This window comes from Oncorhynchus mykiss, chromosome 27 (genome assembly GCF_057628025.1).
Source record: "Oncorhynchus mykiss isolate SJ-2025 chromosome 27, ASM5762802v1, whole genome shotgun sequence".
Classification (NCBI taxonomy): Eukaryota; Metazoa; Chordata; class Actinopteri; order Salmoniformes; family Salmonidae; genus Oncorhynchus; species Oncorhynchus mykiss.
In genome coordinates, this window is record NC_143048.1 from 41756503 (window position 1) to 41771331 (window position 14829).

At 43.9% G+C, this 14829-nt stretch overlaps 1 protein-coding gene across 4 annotated transcripts; it reads right to left on the reverse strand.

Moving 5' to 3' along the window:
* Nucleotides 1-7445: 7445 nt before the first annotated feature.
* On the reverse strand, nucleotides 7446-13891 carry LOC110508039 (leukocyte immunoglobulin-like receptor subfamily A member 3). 4 transcript variants are annotated; one of them, XM_021588485.3, is made up of 8 exons: nucleotides 13459-13889; nucleotides 12606-12641; nucleotides 10635-10919; nucleotides 10119-10445; nucleotides 9734-10024; nucleotides 9362-9613; nucleotides 9037-9150; nucleotides 7446-8636 (listed from the first exon to the last, which is right to left on the reverse strand). In XM_021588485.3, the coding sequence occupies exons 1-8, from the start codon at nucleotides 13526-13528 to the stop codon at nucleotides 8569-8571; spliced, it is 1443 nt and encodes a 480-aa protein (XP_021444160.3). In that variant the 5' UTR covers nucleotides 13529-13889; the 3' UTR covers nucleotides 7446-8568. The 4 variants fall into 4 exon arrangements, 3 of the variants coding, with proteins under 3 accessions (XP_021444160.3, XP_021444159.3, XP_090080188.1); XM_021588484.3 differs by having other exon boundaries at nucleotides 7446-8639; nucleotides 13459-13888; XM_090224062.1 differs by lacking the exons at nucleotides 12606-12641; nucleotides 13459-13889 and adding an exon at nucleotides 11228-11359 and having other exon boundaries at nucleotides 7446-8639.
* Between the last annotated feature and the right edge of the window lie 938 nt (nucleotides 13892-14829).

Genomic DNA, 14829 nt, shown 5'->3' on the forward strand with positions numbered 1-14829 from the left:
GGCAGCTGTTACAGCCTTGAGTTTTCTTGATTATGATGCTACAAGCTTGGCACACCTGTATTTTGGGAGTTTCTCCCATTTCTCTCTGCAGATCCTCTCAAGCTCTGTCATGTTGGATATGGATCGTCGCTGCACAGCTTTTTTCATGTCTCTCCAGAAATGTTCGATCAGGTTCAAGTCCGGGCTCTGGCTGGGCCACTCAAGGACATGCAGATACTTGTCCTGAAGCCACTCCTGCATTGTCGTGGCTGTGTGCTTAGGGTTGTTGTCCTGTTGGAAGGTGAACCTTCGCACCAGTCTGAGGTCCTGAGTGATCTGGAGCAGGTTTTCATCAAAGCCGCTCTATCGGCTCTTCACCAGCCATGCTATTTTGTTCATTTCTTTGCATAGTTCGTAACTTGTTTTGTACATAGTGTTGCTGCTACCGTGTCTTATGACCAAAAAGAGTTTCTGGACATCAGAACTAGGATTACTCACCTCAAATTGGACAAGGAGTTATTTTTCAATGAGTCGGACGCAAGGCATATACTACGGACACCCGACCAGGCCCAGATGCCCGTGATTAGCAAGAAAAGGAAACGTAGGTTTCGTGGAAAGAGATCAGGATGCCTTGTGAGGATCAAGCGACGAGTGGCTAATCTGCCCTTGCCTTCTGTTCTGCTAGCTAACGTTCAATCGCTGGAAAATAAATGGGACAAACTGAAAGCACATATATCCTACCAATGGTACATTCAAACTGTAACATCTTATGTTTCACCGAGTCGTGGCTGAATGACGACATTCAGAACACACAGCTGGTGGGTTATACACTCAATCAGCAGGACAGAATAGGAGCCTCTGGTAAGACACGGGGCGGGGGCCTATGCATATTTGTAAACAATAGCTGGTGCACGATATCTAAGTCTCAAGGTTTTGCTCGCCTAAGGTAGAGTATTTCATGATAAGATTTAGACCACACTATCTACCTAGAGAGTTTTCATCTGTATGTTTAGTAGCTGTCTACATAGCACCACAGACCGATGTTGGCACTAAAACCGCACTCAATGAGCTGTACTCTGCCATAAGCAAACAGGAAAACGCTCAACCAATGGCGGTGCTCCTTGCGGCCGGGGTCTTTATTACAGGGAAACTTAAATCTGTTTTACTAAATCACTATCAGCATGTTAAATGTGCAACCAGAGGGGGAAAAATTCTAGACCAACTTTACTCCACACACAGAGAAGCATTCAAAGCTCTCCCTCGCTCTCTATTTGGCAAATCTGACCAAAACTCTATCCTCCTGATTCCTGCTTACAAGCAAAAATTAAAGCAGGAAGTAACAGTGACTCGGTCTTTAAAAAAGTGGTCAGATGCTAATGCTAATGCAGATGCTAAACTTAAACTACAGGACAGTTTTGCTAGCACAGACTGGAATATGTTCTGGGATTTGGGTAGAGCTGCTGCTTTCAAGGAGCGGGACTCTGTCCCGAAGCTTATAAGAAATCCCGTTATGCCCTCAGACGAACCATCAAACTTGAGTGGGTTGAGTCACTGATGTGATCTTCCTGTCTGGGTTGGCGCCCACCCTTGGGTTGTGCCGTGGCGGAGATCTTTGTGGGCTATACTTGGCCTTGTCTCAGGATGGTAAATTGGTGGTTGGAGATATCCCTCTAGTGGTGTGGGGGTTGTGCTTTGGGTGGGGTTCTATCCTTCCTGTTTGGCCCTGTCCGGGGGTGTCATCGGATGGGGCCACAGTGTCTCCTGACCCCTCATTTCTCAGCCTCGAGTATTTATGCTGCAGTAGTTTATGTGTCGGGGGGCTAGGGTCAGTTTGTTATATCTGGAGTACTTCTCCTGTCCTATCCGGTGTCCTGTGTGAATTTAAATATGCTCTCTCTAATTCTCTCTTTCTTTCTCTTTCTCGGAGGACCTGAGCCCTAGGACCATACCTCAGGACTATCTGGCATGATGACTCCCCGCTGTCCCCAGTCCACCTGGCCGTGCTGCTGCTCCAGTTTCAACTGTTCTGCCTGTGATTATTATTATTTGACCATGCTGGTCATTTATGAACATTTGAACACCTTGGCCATGTTCTGTTATAATCTCCACCCGGCACAGCCAGAAGAGGACTGGCCACCCCACATAGCCTGGTTCCTCTCTAGGTTTCTTCCTAGGTTTTGGCCTTTCTAGGGAGTTTTTCCTAGCCACCGTGCTTCTACACCTGCATTGCTTGCTGTTTGGGGTTCTAGGCTGGGTTTCTGTACAGCACTTTGAGATATCAGCTGATGTACGAAGGGCTATATAAATTGATTTGATTTGATTTGATCAAACAGGCAAAGAGTCAATACAGTACTAAGATCGAATCGTACAACACCAGCTCCGACACTTGTCGGATGTGGTCGGGCTTGCAAACTATTACAGACTACAAAGGGAAGCACAACCGAGAGCTGCCCAGTGACACGAGCCTATCAGACTAGCTAAATAGCTTCTATGTTCGCTTCGAGGCAAGTAACACTGAAACATGCATGAGAGCATCAGCTGTTCCGGACGACTGTGTGATCACGCTCTCCACAGCCAATGTGAGTAAGACCTTTAAACAGTTCAACATTCACAAGGATGCTGGGAAAGACGGATTACCAGGATGTGTACTCCGAGCACGCGCTGACCAACTGGCAAGTGTCTTCACTGACATTTTCAACCTCTCGCTGTCTGAGTCTGTAATACAAACATGTTGCAAAAACACCCCATTGTCCCTGTGCCCAAGATCACTAAGGTAACCTGCCTAAATGACTACCGACCCGTAGCACTCACGTCTGTAGCCGTGAAATGCTTTGAAAGGCTGGTCATGGCTCACATAAACACCATTATCCCAGAAGTCCTAGACTCACTCCAATTTGCATACCGCACCAACATTTCCACAGATGATGCAATCTCTATTGCACTCCACACTGTCCTTTCCCACCTGGACAAAAGGAACACCTATGTGAGGATGCTATTCATTGACTACAGGTCAGTGTTCAACACCAGAGTGCCCGAAAGATCATCACCAAGCTAAGGACCCTGGGACTAAACTAAACTCCCTCTGCAACTGGATCCTGGAATTCCTGACAGGCCGCCCCAGGTGGTAATTGTAGGTACCAACACATCCGCCACGCTGATCCTCGACACGGGGGCCCCTCAGGGGTGCATGCTCAGTCCCCTCTTATACTCCCTGTTCACTCATGACTGCACGGCCAGGCACGACTCCAACACCATCATTAAGTTTGCTTATGACACAACAGTGGTAGGCCTGATCATCGACAACAATGAGAGCCTTAGGGAGGAGTTCAGAGACCTGACCGGGTGGTGCAAGGACAACAACCTCTCCCTCAACATGATCAAGACAAAGGAGATGATTGTGGACTACAGTAAAATTCTCATCGATGGGGCAGATTGAGAGCTTCAAGTTCCTTGGTGTCCACATCACCAACAAACTAACATGTACCAAGCACACCAAGGCAGTCGTGAAGAGGGCATGACAAAGCCTATTCCCCCACAGGAGACACAGGAGACTGAAAAGGAGAGTGAAAAGATTTGGCAATCCTCAAAAGGTCTTACAGCTGCACCATCAAGAGCATGGTTGCATCACTGCCTGGTATGGCAACTGCTCGGCCTCCAACCGCAAGGTACTCCAGAGGGTATTGCGTACGGCCCAGTACATCACTGGGGCCAAGCTTCCTGCCATCCAGGACCTCTATACCAGGCGGTGTCAGAGGAAGGCCCTAAAAATTGTCAAAGACTCCAGCCACCCTAGTCACAGACTGTTCTCTCTGCTACCGCACATCAAGCGGTACTGGAGCATCAAGTCCTGTTCCAAGAGGCTTCTAAACACCTTCTACCACCAAGCCGTAAGACTCCTGCACAGTTAATCAAATGGCTACTCAGACTATTTGCATTGCTTGTCTATGCATAGACACTTTAATATCTCTACCTACATGTACAGTTTCCTCGACACCGGTGCCCCCACACGTGGACTCTGTACCGGTACCCCCTGTATATAGCCCCGCTATTGTTATTTACTGCTGCTCTTTAATTATTTGTTATTCTTCTCTTTCTTTTGGGGGGGGATTTTCTTAAAACTGCATTGTTGGTTAAGGACTTGTAAGTAAGCATTTCACTGTAACGTCTGCACCTGTTATATTCGGCACATGCGACAAATAACATTTGATTTGAAAGTTCAGTTTTTGTGTCTTCCACATTTGGTTTTGTACACCAGCTTCAAAACAACTGAAAACGCAATATTTTTGGTTATGCAAAATATATTTCACAGCAGTTTAGATGGTACAATGATTCTTTACACAATACTTGCTTGTCTTGTCACAAAAACTGAAATTAGGTGAAAATGTCAGAGCGATTTCTGCATGGTGCACCTTTAACTATTGAACTAGTTAGTGGTCTTATGGCTTGGGGTTAGAAGCTGTTCAGGGTCATATTGGTTCCAGACTTGGTGCAGAGAGAAGAGCCTAAGACTTGGGTGGCTGGAGTCTTTCACAATTGTGGTGATTATTTGTATGGCCTTTTAAGGGCATTGTGGATTTTCTGGGGCCCTTGATATCCCGCCCCTGTGTACCAGCATTGGGCCAGTAACTGGGCTATACCCCAGCCTCCACCTGTCTGGGTTCAGTGTTTCTTCCTTCAAGGGATTTGATATATACGGAAGTCCAGAGAGGACATACAGAATAAAAACAGAATTCCCTCGTTATGTCGAGATCACGACTTATATATATCTCGTACACTTTGTAAATAAGAGTGGACGTATTGATGATAGATGGACAGTATGACTCAGAGCCCAGTGGATCAGCACATACGTTTTTATTGATTGCTACCCTAAGGGATGGTACATTTCATGCTAACATCATGCTTTCATTTGTGTTTGGAGCTCATTTTTTGTTTCTAAGTTAGAATTTTAGCAAGCTAAATGTCCCTTACCTTGAGCTAAGAGCTTGTTGGGGGGAGATGATCCCTCATGGGGTATTTAAGCACTGAACGATGCCTGACAGGCAGCTCTGTTGCCCAGGCTGTGTGCCACCCCAAGACCACAGCCAATCGCATGCAAGCAAACATAGCTAACTTAGTCTTGTGAGCGAGCAAGATAGTTAGATAGGTAATCTTGTTAGCTAGATAGCTAGCTAGAGGTCTATGCTGGTTGTTAGCTTGCATGCCTGATATGTGCATAATTGTAAGGGACACTTCATGTTTTATGGATAATATTTACAGTGTAGGTGAGCTCCATTCCTGACAGGCTGATCAGATTCAATTTCCGAGCTTGATCAGATTCAATAGCAGCCTCAGAGGCTGATGAATCAGGATTCTGCTCTTTCATAGACAAAGCACCTTGCAGGCAGATTAGCAGTCAGTGCATTATGTACGTGATCAACAGTGGGTGTGCTCTATTCCTAGCAGTCTAATCAGATTCAATAGCAGCCTCAGAGGCTGATGAATCAGGATGCTGCCTTGTAGGCTGTCTGCAAGGAGCTTTACCTACGAAACAGCCTACAAGGCAGAATCCTGATTTATCAGCCCCAGGCTACTATTGAATCTGCTCAGCTTGCCAGGAATAGAGCTCGCCCCCTCTGGATGATATGCCTCAGCGTATAAAGTGCTGACAGCTAGTCTACCTGCAAGGAGCAGAATCCTGATTTATCAGCCCGTCCAAAAATGGTGAACTAGGCCTTTACTGGTCCTGTATGAGCGGAAACAAATCGTCCATAAGTCATTGTTTAGAATTGATTAATGTATTTGTGTGGTAAACTGATATCAGTAGCTTTGTTTCCATTAATTGTCCAGTGACATTTAGAAAGTTCAAATAGAAAATCCCCATGGTCCGTGTCATGGTGAGACTTGACCTCTTGTAGAACTGAAATAATTGGATTATGAACCTTGCATTCAGCTGATCAGAAAAACAACTCGAAACAAATAAAACATTTTTTGTTGTTGAAAAATAGATTTAGCAGGCACTTAGAATTAAATGTGGAGTGGAGCTTCATTAGTTGCGTTGACATCAAGCGCCTTGTTGTACCTTCAAAATTATTCAGCAATCATAATGTGAGAATCCTCATTTGTCGCAATAAAGTTAGACAAAACAAAAATCCACACCTGTCAAATGGATAAAAACGTTGTAGCGCTTCACAATGTCGTTTTTTTGAGACATTGCTTTTGTCCATTAAACCGGTGTCAATAGAAACCACAATGTTATAATAAATCCTAGGTCAGAGGTCATCCATTCATGGACGCCAACTACCTTAAGCGTCTAATAACGATAATATCTTCTGGCCCGGGGGAGATTTGTTAAGAGCCCCAACTCGTTCTGAATGTTAAAACGCTTGCGATAAGGAATGTATCTTCTATATCAGCGAGAAATTATCTAAAAACTTTTAAAAAAAGGTTAAATTACTACACACCTTTATAGGGTTAGGGTTTCCACACGGCCGTGTTCCCACATTACAGCACCTGTTTACAGAAGACAGAGGTGTACCTGTGCTAATTAGCTATTTCTGTCCACCGAACACCTGTCCGTAAACCGAAGACGGACTCCACAAACGTGTTAAAAAAATATATACTGTCTGCTGCAACTGTGTGAAAACCTGATAAAAATGGTGCACAGTAAGTGTATAATTTGGTGAAATTATTTTGATGTGATTTGAAAGTACAGGGATTTATATTTCTAAACACCATACCACTAGAACCATATAGCAATTGACAATCAATTCCCATTTAGATGGAGTATTTGCAGTGGTATAAAAAGTATGACAATTGGGTACATTTTCTACTCACCAAAATGGCACCATTTTTATTTACAGATAGCCAGGGGCACACTCCAACACAATTTACAAATGAAGCATGTGTGTTTAGTGAGTCCTCCAGATGAGAGGAAGTAGGGATGACCAGGGATGTTCTCTTGGTGAGTCCACCAGATCAGAGGCAGTAGGGATGACCAGGGATGTTCTCTTGGTAAGTGAGTCCTCCAGATCAGAGGCAGTAGGGATGACCAGGGATGTTCTCTTGGTAAGTGTGCGAATTAGACCATTTTCCTGTCCTACTAAGCACTCAAAATGTAACGTTTGTACTTTCAGGTGTCAGGGGAAATGTATGGAGTAAAAAGTACATTCTTTTCTTTAGGAGTGCAGTGAAGTAAAACTAAAAGTTGTCAAAAATATAAAATAGTTAAGTACAGATACCCGAAACAACTACTTAGGATGTATTATTACACCACTGAGTATTTGGCTGTTTTGGATTCCAGAGCCAATTCACCTTGAGACAAGGTCCTCTGACTATGGGGTAACATTAGGCTCCTCTAGTCCATTATTGGGCTCGGCCAGGGGTACTCAAGTACTATTTCAGGTCCATTCAGGTCCAATCACTCCATCTCCTAGGTGGCAAAGGTCCAGATGGATATTGTAATTTATCGGCGTATTAACCAACCCCCCTCCCCGTAACCCACGCAACCCCAAACTGTTAACACACCCCTCTTTTGGTTAGTTTAGGAGTCTCATGTGAGTTAGGTTTAGTATCGGGCAATACTGACCTCTACTGCATAACTATTATAGTTGCAGAAAGATCCCAAGAAGGACTTTAACGTGTCAGTCTCTCGGTGGAACAAGGAGGAACCGTAACATAATCAATAATACTTATCAACATGAATCGTTGTTCACACACCAATGTGCAATAGACAGACTAAAACATTTCAGCCAACTGAACACTATACGATTTTACAATCTTATCAGTACCTAACAATAGCATAGTAGTTCCTCTCATGTGACAGTCAAGCAAAGTCAGACTGAAAATATATTTTATTGGCAAAAACATAAAATAAAGTATTTCTATTTAACATTAAATTCCACAGCTCCTGTCACTCTAAAACAAACGTACATTAAAACCAAGAAAAGTTGCCAATCCATTTAGACTGATATTTAAGACAAATAGATTTTACAACATTTTACAGTTTTGCAGGCCTATGTTATAGTATCATGGAAAGACCTACAGACTGAATATTTAGTAAAAGAAACCAATCAATTTAATTTAAAAATAAAAAATAAAAAAATGACTAAAAATAATAGAAAAGGTGTGGCTGAGGATGGCTTTGTGGCACATAACCAATCCAGTGTGAAAGTAACTTCCCCATAACTGTCCAATCATGTCCCATGTGTACTGAATGGGCCTCAAGCTAATCTCATCAAATTCACAAAAACGCATTTAAGATAAATGTAAAATAAATGTGGTTGTGGATGAATATACTTCTACCAGATGCATTTTATTTAGTTTTTGTCCATTAAAAAAATGACAAAAGTTGAAAAACTACAAGGGCGAGGGAGTACAGTAGTCTTCCTGGTTACCATCACAACGTATTCCCATGCTGCGTGGATACGAATGCTGGCACCTAGCCCTACTTTGTGTCTACTCTTCATCTCATATCTCTCTCGGTCATTGAAAATCAATCAAATACTGCATGTCCACATTCATTTATAAAAAATAAAATAAAATGTCTTACTCAAAGCTCGAACATACATATTGAACACTTGGTCAGCCCCCCCCCCCTCCCTCCTCCATCTCTCATGGTAATTCAATACTGATGACTTGGTCAGTGGTGTTTCTGTCATTTCTCTTGTCTCTTGATCGAGCTGCTGAACACAGAAATAAAACATGAGGAATGAATGGTATGTACCCAGGTAACAGATATGAAGTAGTAGTCTAGTGGTTAAGAGCGTTGGGCCCAAAACAAATCCATGAGCCAATTTGATGAAGAATATGTCGATGTGCCTTTGAGCAAGGCACTTAACCCTAATTGCTCCTGTAAGTCTCTGGATAAGAGCGTCTGCTAAATGACTCAAATATCAATAATCCGTTCAACATAGTAACTAATACAAGTTTTAGACAATAATTAAAGCAGCCTGAGATGGAGTGTCTGTGGTCTGTACGCCGTGGGTACAGGGGTTACCTCTGTACGCCGTGGGTACAGGGGTTACCTCTGTACGCCGTGGGTACAGGGGTTACCTCTGTACGCCGTGTACTGGTTCTTACCTCGAGCCTTACAGCATTTCACCACCAGTGCAATGGTCACCAGCAGGAAGATAGAAACCACCAGTAAACTACACAGCAGAATGAGCAAAGAGATGGACCACACTGGGTCTGGAGCTAGAGAGCGAGAGAGCGATGGATGGAGGAGAGAGAGAGACAGATGGATGGAGGAGACAGAGATGGAGCACGAGAGGATGGAGAGTGAGAGGGGTAAGAGGTGGAGAGGAATTGAGATCTACTGGTCATACAAACTGACACACTGTGTATACAGACACACACACCCCTTAGAAATAACATACAAACACTAAAAGGAGCATTTATCTCTCACCTCTCACAGACACCCAGCTCCCATGTGATTCTCCCTGGTCTAGTTGTTTACACCGGTACCATCCTTCATCTGACTGTGTTGCTGCAGGGATGGTCATCTCTCCTGTTAGCTCAGTCTTAGTGAGGTAGCCATTGTCCATCCATTTATGAAACTCGGCACTGATGTTGGATGGAGACCCCTGATATCTGCAGCGTAGAGTCACAGAATCTCCCTCAGTCACAGGAAGGGCAGGGCTTTCCAGGGCCACACCCTCTGTACAGCACCAATCACAGTACAGTACAGTTACAGTCTATCAGACTGAAGAAACAACTCGTCATCATATCATTTGTGGATGCTGGGTTATAATTCATCTTATTAAAGGGTTAGACTTACTAAGGGTCACTGTGATGTTGACGGCATTGCTGTACTCTCCCGACTCAGACTCACACCAGTACACGCCAGTGTCTGACCAGACATCTGTAGTTGTGAAGATGCACGTGGATCCTGTCACTGATCCCCAGTCAGTAGGACACTCCAATACTTTGGGTTCTTCCCATCGTAAGTACCTCTTCACTCTCCATCTATTAGAGTCCCCCTGCACAGCACAGCCCAGCGAGACAGACTCATTGTAAAAAAACTGAACTCTGTTGGGACTGACAGTCAGAGAGGCTGAAGGAGACTGACCTGAAACACACAGAAATACAGAGAGAGAGAGAGAGAGAGAGAGATGAGACTGAGGTCAGGGTGCAGACTGTGACACAGAGAAAGAGTGACTCACCTTCTACCCAGAGAAACTTGAGTTCACTGAAGTGTGTGTAATAGACTGGGTCTCCTCTCTCAGCTCTACACACATATCTCTCTCTGTGACTCAGACCAACCAGGCTGAGAGAGTAGGAGCCTCCAGCCCCACCGTCACTGTCCGGTAGCAGCTCTGGAAAGAAGTCCTTGTCTGGATAAGAGGGGAACCCTTCCCTGTAGGGTACAGCCTTGTACCAGGAGAACCTCCAGCCTGTATACGAATCTCCAACCTCACAGCTCAGCGTTACTGAGTCTCCAGCATTCGCCCACCATGAAGGAGACATGGTCAGGTGAGGAGAAACCATCCCTGAAGTGGAGGGGAGATCATTTGTACCACAGTGATCTGTTGTTACAGTTTTAAAAAATATATTTTATACTTGAATAGTCACCAAACATTCATATTGAAGTCACTTTATGAAGCCATTCTCATGTTCTAACACGACATGTCATATTACCTCACCACTTCTCTCTCAACAACGCAGACATACACACTCACATGACACGGTGAGTGTGACGTTGTCACTGATGCTGGACTTCTGGGAGTTACTCCTCCGTACTCCCATACAGCTGTAGACACCATTATGTGACGGTTCAACAGGACCGAGACTGTATTCATTCTGACTAGAGGAGTGAACGAGGCCGTTGAGACCTTTGTACCACCGGTACTCCCAGTCAGTGACTCCGTCGTCCTGTATGTCACATCGGAGAGTGACGGTCTCTCCTTGGTGTATCCCCGTCGGTGTCCGTTTAGGCTGCAGAGTTAAAACAGCTCTGGGCGGCTCTGGACAAACAGAGAAAATAAGCATCAATGTAACACATACAGTCTTACTTTACAACACACAAACCAGTTATGATCATTAATCAAACCATAAAAACTAACTGAACACATTGAGTAACTAACTACATGATGTGAGCTCACAAATAAAATGCACTTAAATGTTATAGTTAATTGTTTAATTGATCATGTTATGGTCAGAATGTATTCTGTTAAAAATACAATTCAATAGTATTTTAGATGTATTTTTAGTGACCATGTGTCTTCATGAGAGAGAGAAAAAACTATGTCCAGAAGTAAATAGGAAATGCTACTGGTGTGCGTCTTCATGTTGTCTACTGGGGTGTGTCTTCATGTTGTCTACTGGGGTGCGTCTTCATGTTGTCTACTGGGGTGCGTCTTCATGTTGTCTACTGGGGTGCGTCTTCATGTTGTCTACTGGGGTGCGTCTTCATGTTGTCTACTGGGGAGCGTCTTCATGTTGTCTACTGGGGAGCGTCTTCATGTTGTCTACTGGGGTGCGTCTTCATGTTGTCTACTGGGGTGCGTCTTCATGTTGTCTACTGGGGTGCGTCTTCATGTTGTCTACTGGGGAGCGTCTTCATGTTGTCTACTGGGGAGCGTCTTCATGTTGTCTACTGGGGTGCGACCTTCATGTTGTCTACTGGGGTGCGTCTTCATGTTGTCTACTGGGGTGCGTCTTCATGTTGTCTACTGGGGAGCGTCTTCATGTTGTCTACTGGGGTGTGTCTTCATGTTGTCTACTGGGGAGTGTCTTCATGTTGTCTACTGGGGTGTGTCTTCATGTTGTCTACTGGGGTGCGTCTTCATGTTGTCTACTGGGGTGCGTCTTCATGTTGTCTACTGGGGTGCGTCTTCATGTTGTCTACTGGGGTGTGTCTTCATGTTGTCTACTGGGGTGTGTCTTCATGTTGTCTACTGGGGTGTGTCTTCATGTTGTCTACTGGGGTGCGTCTTCATGTTGTCTACTGGGGTGCGTCTTCATGTTGTCTACTGGGGTGCGTCTTCATGTTGTCTACTGGGGTGTGTCTTCATGTTGTCTACTGGGGTGTGTCTTCATGTTGTCTACTGGGGTGTGTCTTCATGTTGTCTACTGGGGTGCGTCTTCATGTTGTCTACTGGGGAGCGTCTTCATGTTGTCTACTGGGGTGCGTCTTCATGTTGTCTACTGGGGTGCGTCTTCATGTTGTCTACTGGGGTGCGTCTTCATGTTGTCTACTGGGGAGCGTCTTCATGTTGTCTACTGGGGAGCGTCTTCATGTTGTCTACTGGGGAGCGTCTTCATGTTGTCTACTGGGGTGCGTCTTCATGTTGTCTACTGGGGTGCGTCTTCATGTTGTCTACTGGGGTGCGTCTTCATGTTGTCTACTGGGGAGCGTCTTCATGTTGTCTACTGGGGAGCGTCTTCATGTTGTCTACTGGGGTGCGTCTTCATGTTGTCTACTGGGGTGCGTCTTCATGTTGTCTACTGGGGAGCGTCTTCATGTTGTCTACTGGGGTGCGTCTTCATGTTGTCTACTGGGGTGTGTCTTCATGTTGTCTACTGGGGTGTGTCTTCATGTTGTCTACTGGGGTGTGTCTTCATGTTGTCTACTGGTGTGTGTCTTCATGTTGTCTACTGGGGAGTGTCTTCATTTTGTCTACTGGTGTGGAGAGAAGAATGGGACTCACCTTGGCTTTGTTCATAGCAGGTGAGAGCACTCAGCACTAAAACACACACACAGAGAGAGAAAGAAAACCCATTACGTCACACTATCACATAACAACCTAACCGCAGCAATTAAAGGGGCAATCCGGGATTTGATAAACATCAAAAACATTTTAATTAACAACTCGGGGATGGAGAAATGTAACACCTCAAATTCCACAGACAAAGCCATGGCTGCAGGGACTGACCATCCATGAGATACAAATGATCTGCAGGTTTGATCTGACAATTAATCTTGATAGTTGTACAGTCGTCTCAAACAAAACGGAAGGACCTCGGCGTTACTCTGAACCCTGATCGCTCTTTTGACAAACATATCAAGACTGTTTCAAGGGCAGCTTGTTTTCCCATCTTTGTAACATTGACAAAATCTAACTTTTTTTCCCAATAATTTGATTGTTGACATTTACCCTGTTTACAAACAAACAATGGAGAAAAACAATATTATGGGCTCTGATTGGGTATAAAACAGTTGAACTAAGCTCATGAGGCCATTATCAGTTATAGCCTATTCTTCAAGAGTCATTGTCATTAATTTTAAATGTTCCAATCCCAGAGGACCCCTATGCACAAATGCTTGCGCCAATATTGATAATTCAACCCTAGCATCCTTTTTTTTTTTGGTCCAAGGACAGAGTACAGCCATTGTAAGAGCCTGCCTGTCATGTAGGCTACATCTGAGTTAAGGATTGGTCTCTATATTACATTTAACTCACTTTTGTTAAAACAAAATAAAAACAGTTGTTGACACTGCAGTTGATATTACATTGATTTAGATTTACTGGACGCACAAGCAAGCAAGCTCACAGTACTCACAAAGAATTCCCCAGAGTGAGACGTGCTCCATGCTAACCTGCTTGACAGCGTAAGTGTTGTGAAAGGTCATGGCACTCTAACAGGACTCTCAATTGCTTCCAATTACACCAGACCACGCCCCTTCCCTCCACACCTGTTCCCACTCACTAATCAACTTTCCTTTCAGGTCCCTTTATAAGCAGTATGATCCTTCCTATACGTTAGTATAGTTTTGATTGGTGATGCCTTTGGGAGGCTACATCCTACCGGGAAGTAAGTGCCTACCATATGCTACCCATGTCCTCAGTTGGCCCCTCTTTATGCTTTGTTCTCCTTAATTTGTAGTTACTCACCTGGCACTACTTTCATGTCTGTAACTTTTACATGTTCCTAATGTTTCCCTTGTGTCTCCCTTCCAGACCACCACATCCTTGCGGTGTTGGCAAATAGTTTACCAAGATTACCAATTACTTCACACTGGAAGAAGTTAAACTGACTTAGTTACTTTGAAAAAGTAGTTCTCTACATCCAAACTACTGGGGGGGGTGTAAATCTGAAGTGTCATAAATCACAACTTGTGAGAACAGATTATTTTAGGGTGACATGTTAATGTCTACTTTAGTCTACTAAACATGTTTAATGTTTAGGTGTCCTAGTAGTTGGCTACATGGCAAAGTAATCAACTACTGGGGAAACAGTTCCTTGATTATGATTTCAGTTCAACTAAAAATCACTGACCACTTTAAGGTATTAGTTGCATTCCACTACTTCCCAACACTGTATCCTTGTTACCCTAACGTTCCTATTTGCCTTAATGTATTTTAACTTCAACTCTAACCTCCATCACGCCATTCCTAAACTTCCCCATATGTCACAAGTCTTAAATGCGTGCAGATTGAAAGTCTACTTACCTTTTTGATTCTAACGGTAGAACCTGGTTTGTGATAGAACAGTTTATGATGCGCACTTTTTTAAACATGGCAGATGTTTGAATTGAGACTCTTGAAATATAATTGGGTTAAAAGTTGTAATGTGGTGGTCATTGTTTGTCAGATAAATGTGTTTCTAAGATGTAACTTTTCTCCTGATTTGAAGCAAACTGTCCCTGTGTGATGATTTAGCTTAGCAAAACTGTCCCTGTGTGTTATGATTTAGCTTAGCAAAACTGTCCGTCCCTTTTAAGTTCCTATAGCTATTCAACCTGACATTTCTATGACGCAAATGTTAAATAACTTGTGTGTTTGACAGCTAGCTCTATTTTTATTAATTCTACATGTGTATGTGGGAGGTTGCTAAATTTATTGGCTCACTTTAACTTGTTTAGCATGTTTCTGCTAGCTTGCTACATTTGCTTTACTGGCTTCAAATCAGGAGACCAGTTTTATCTTAAGT

Excerpts from the sequence above, each read along its gene's own strand:
- LOC110508039 (XM_021588484.3), bottom strand. The coding sequence starts at position 13,528 with ATGACCTTTCACAACACTTACGCTGTCAAGCAGGTTAGCATGGAGCAC. Across the intron at positions 12,642-13,458 it reads CTCACTCTGGGGAATTCTTT|TGCTGAGTGCTCTCACCTGC; the intron begins GTGAGTACTGTG and ends TGTGTGTTTTAG. Across the intron at positions 9,614-9,733 it reads CAACATCACAGTGACCCTTA|AGGGTGTGGCCCTGGAAAGC; the intron begins GTAAGTCTAACC and ends GGTGCTGTACAG.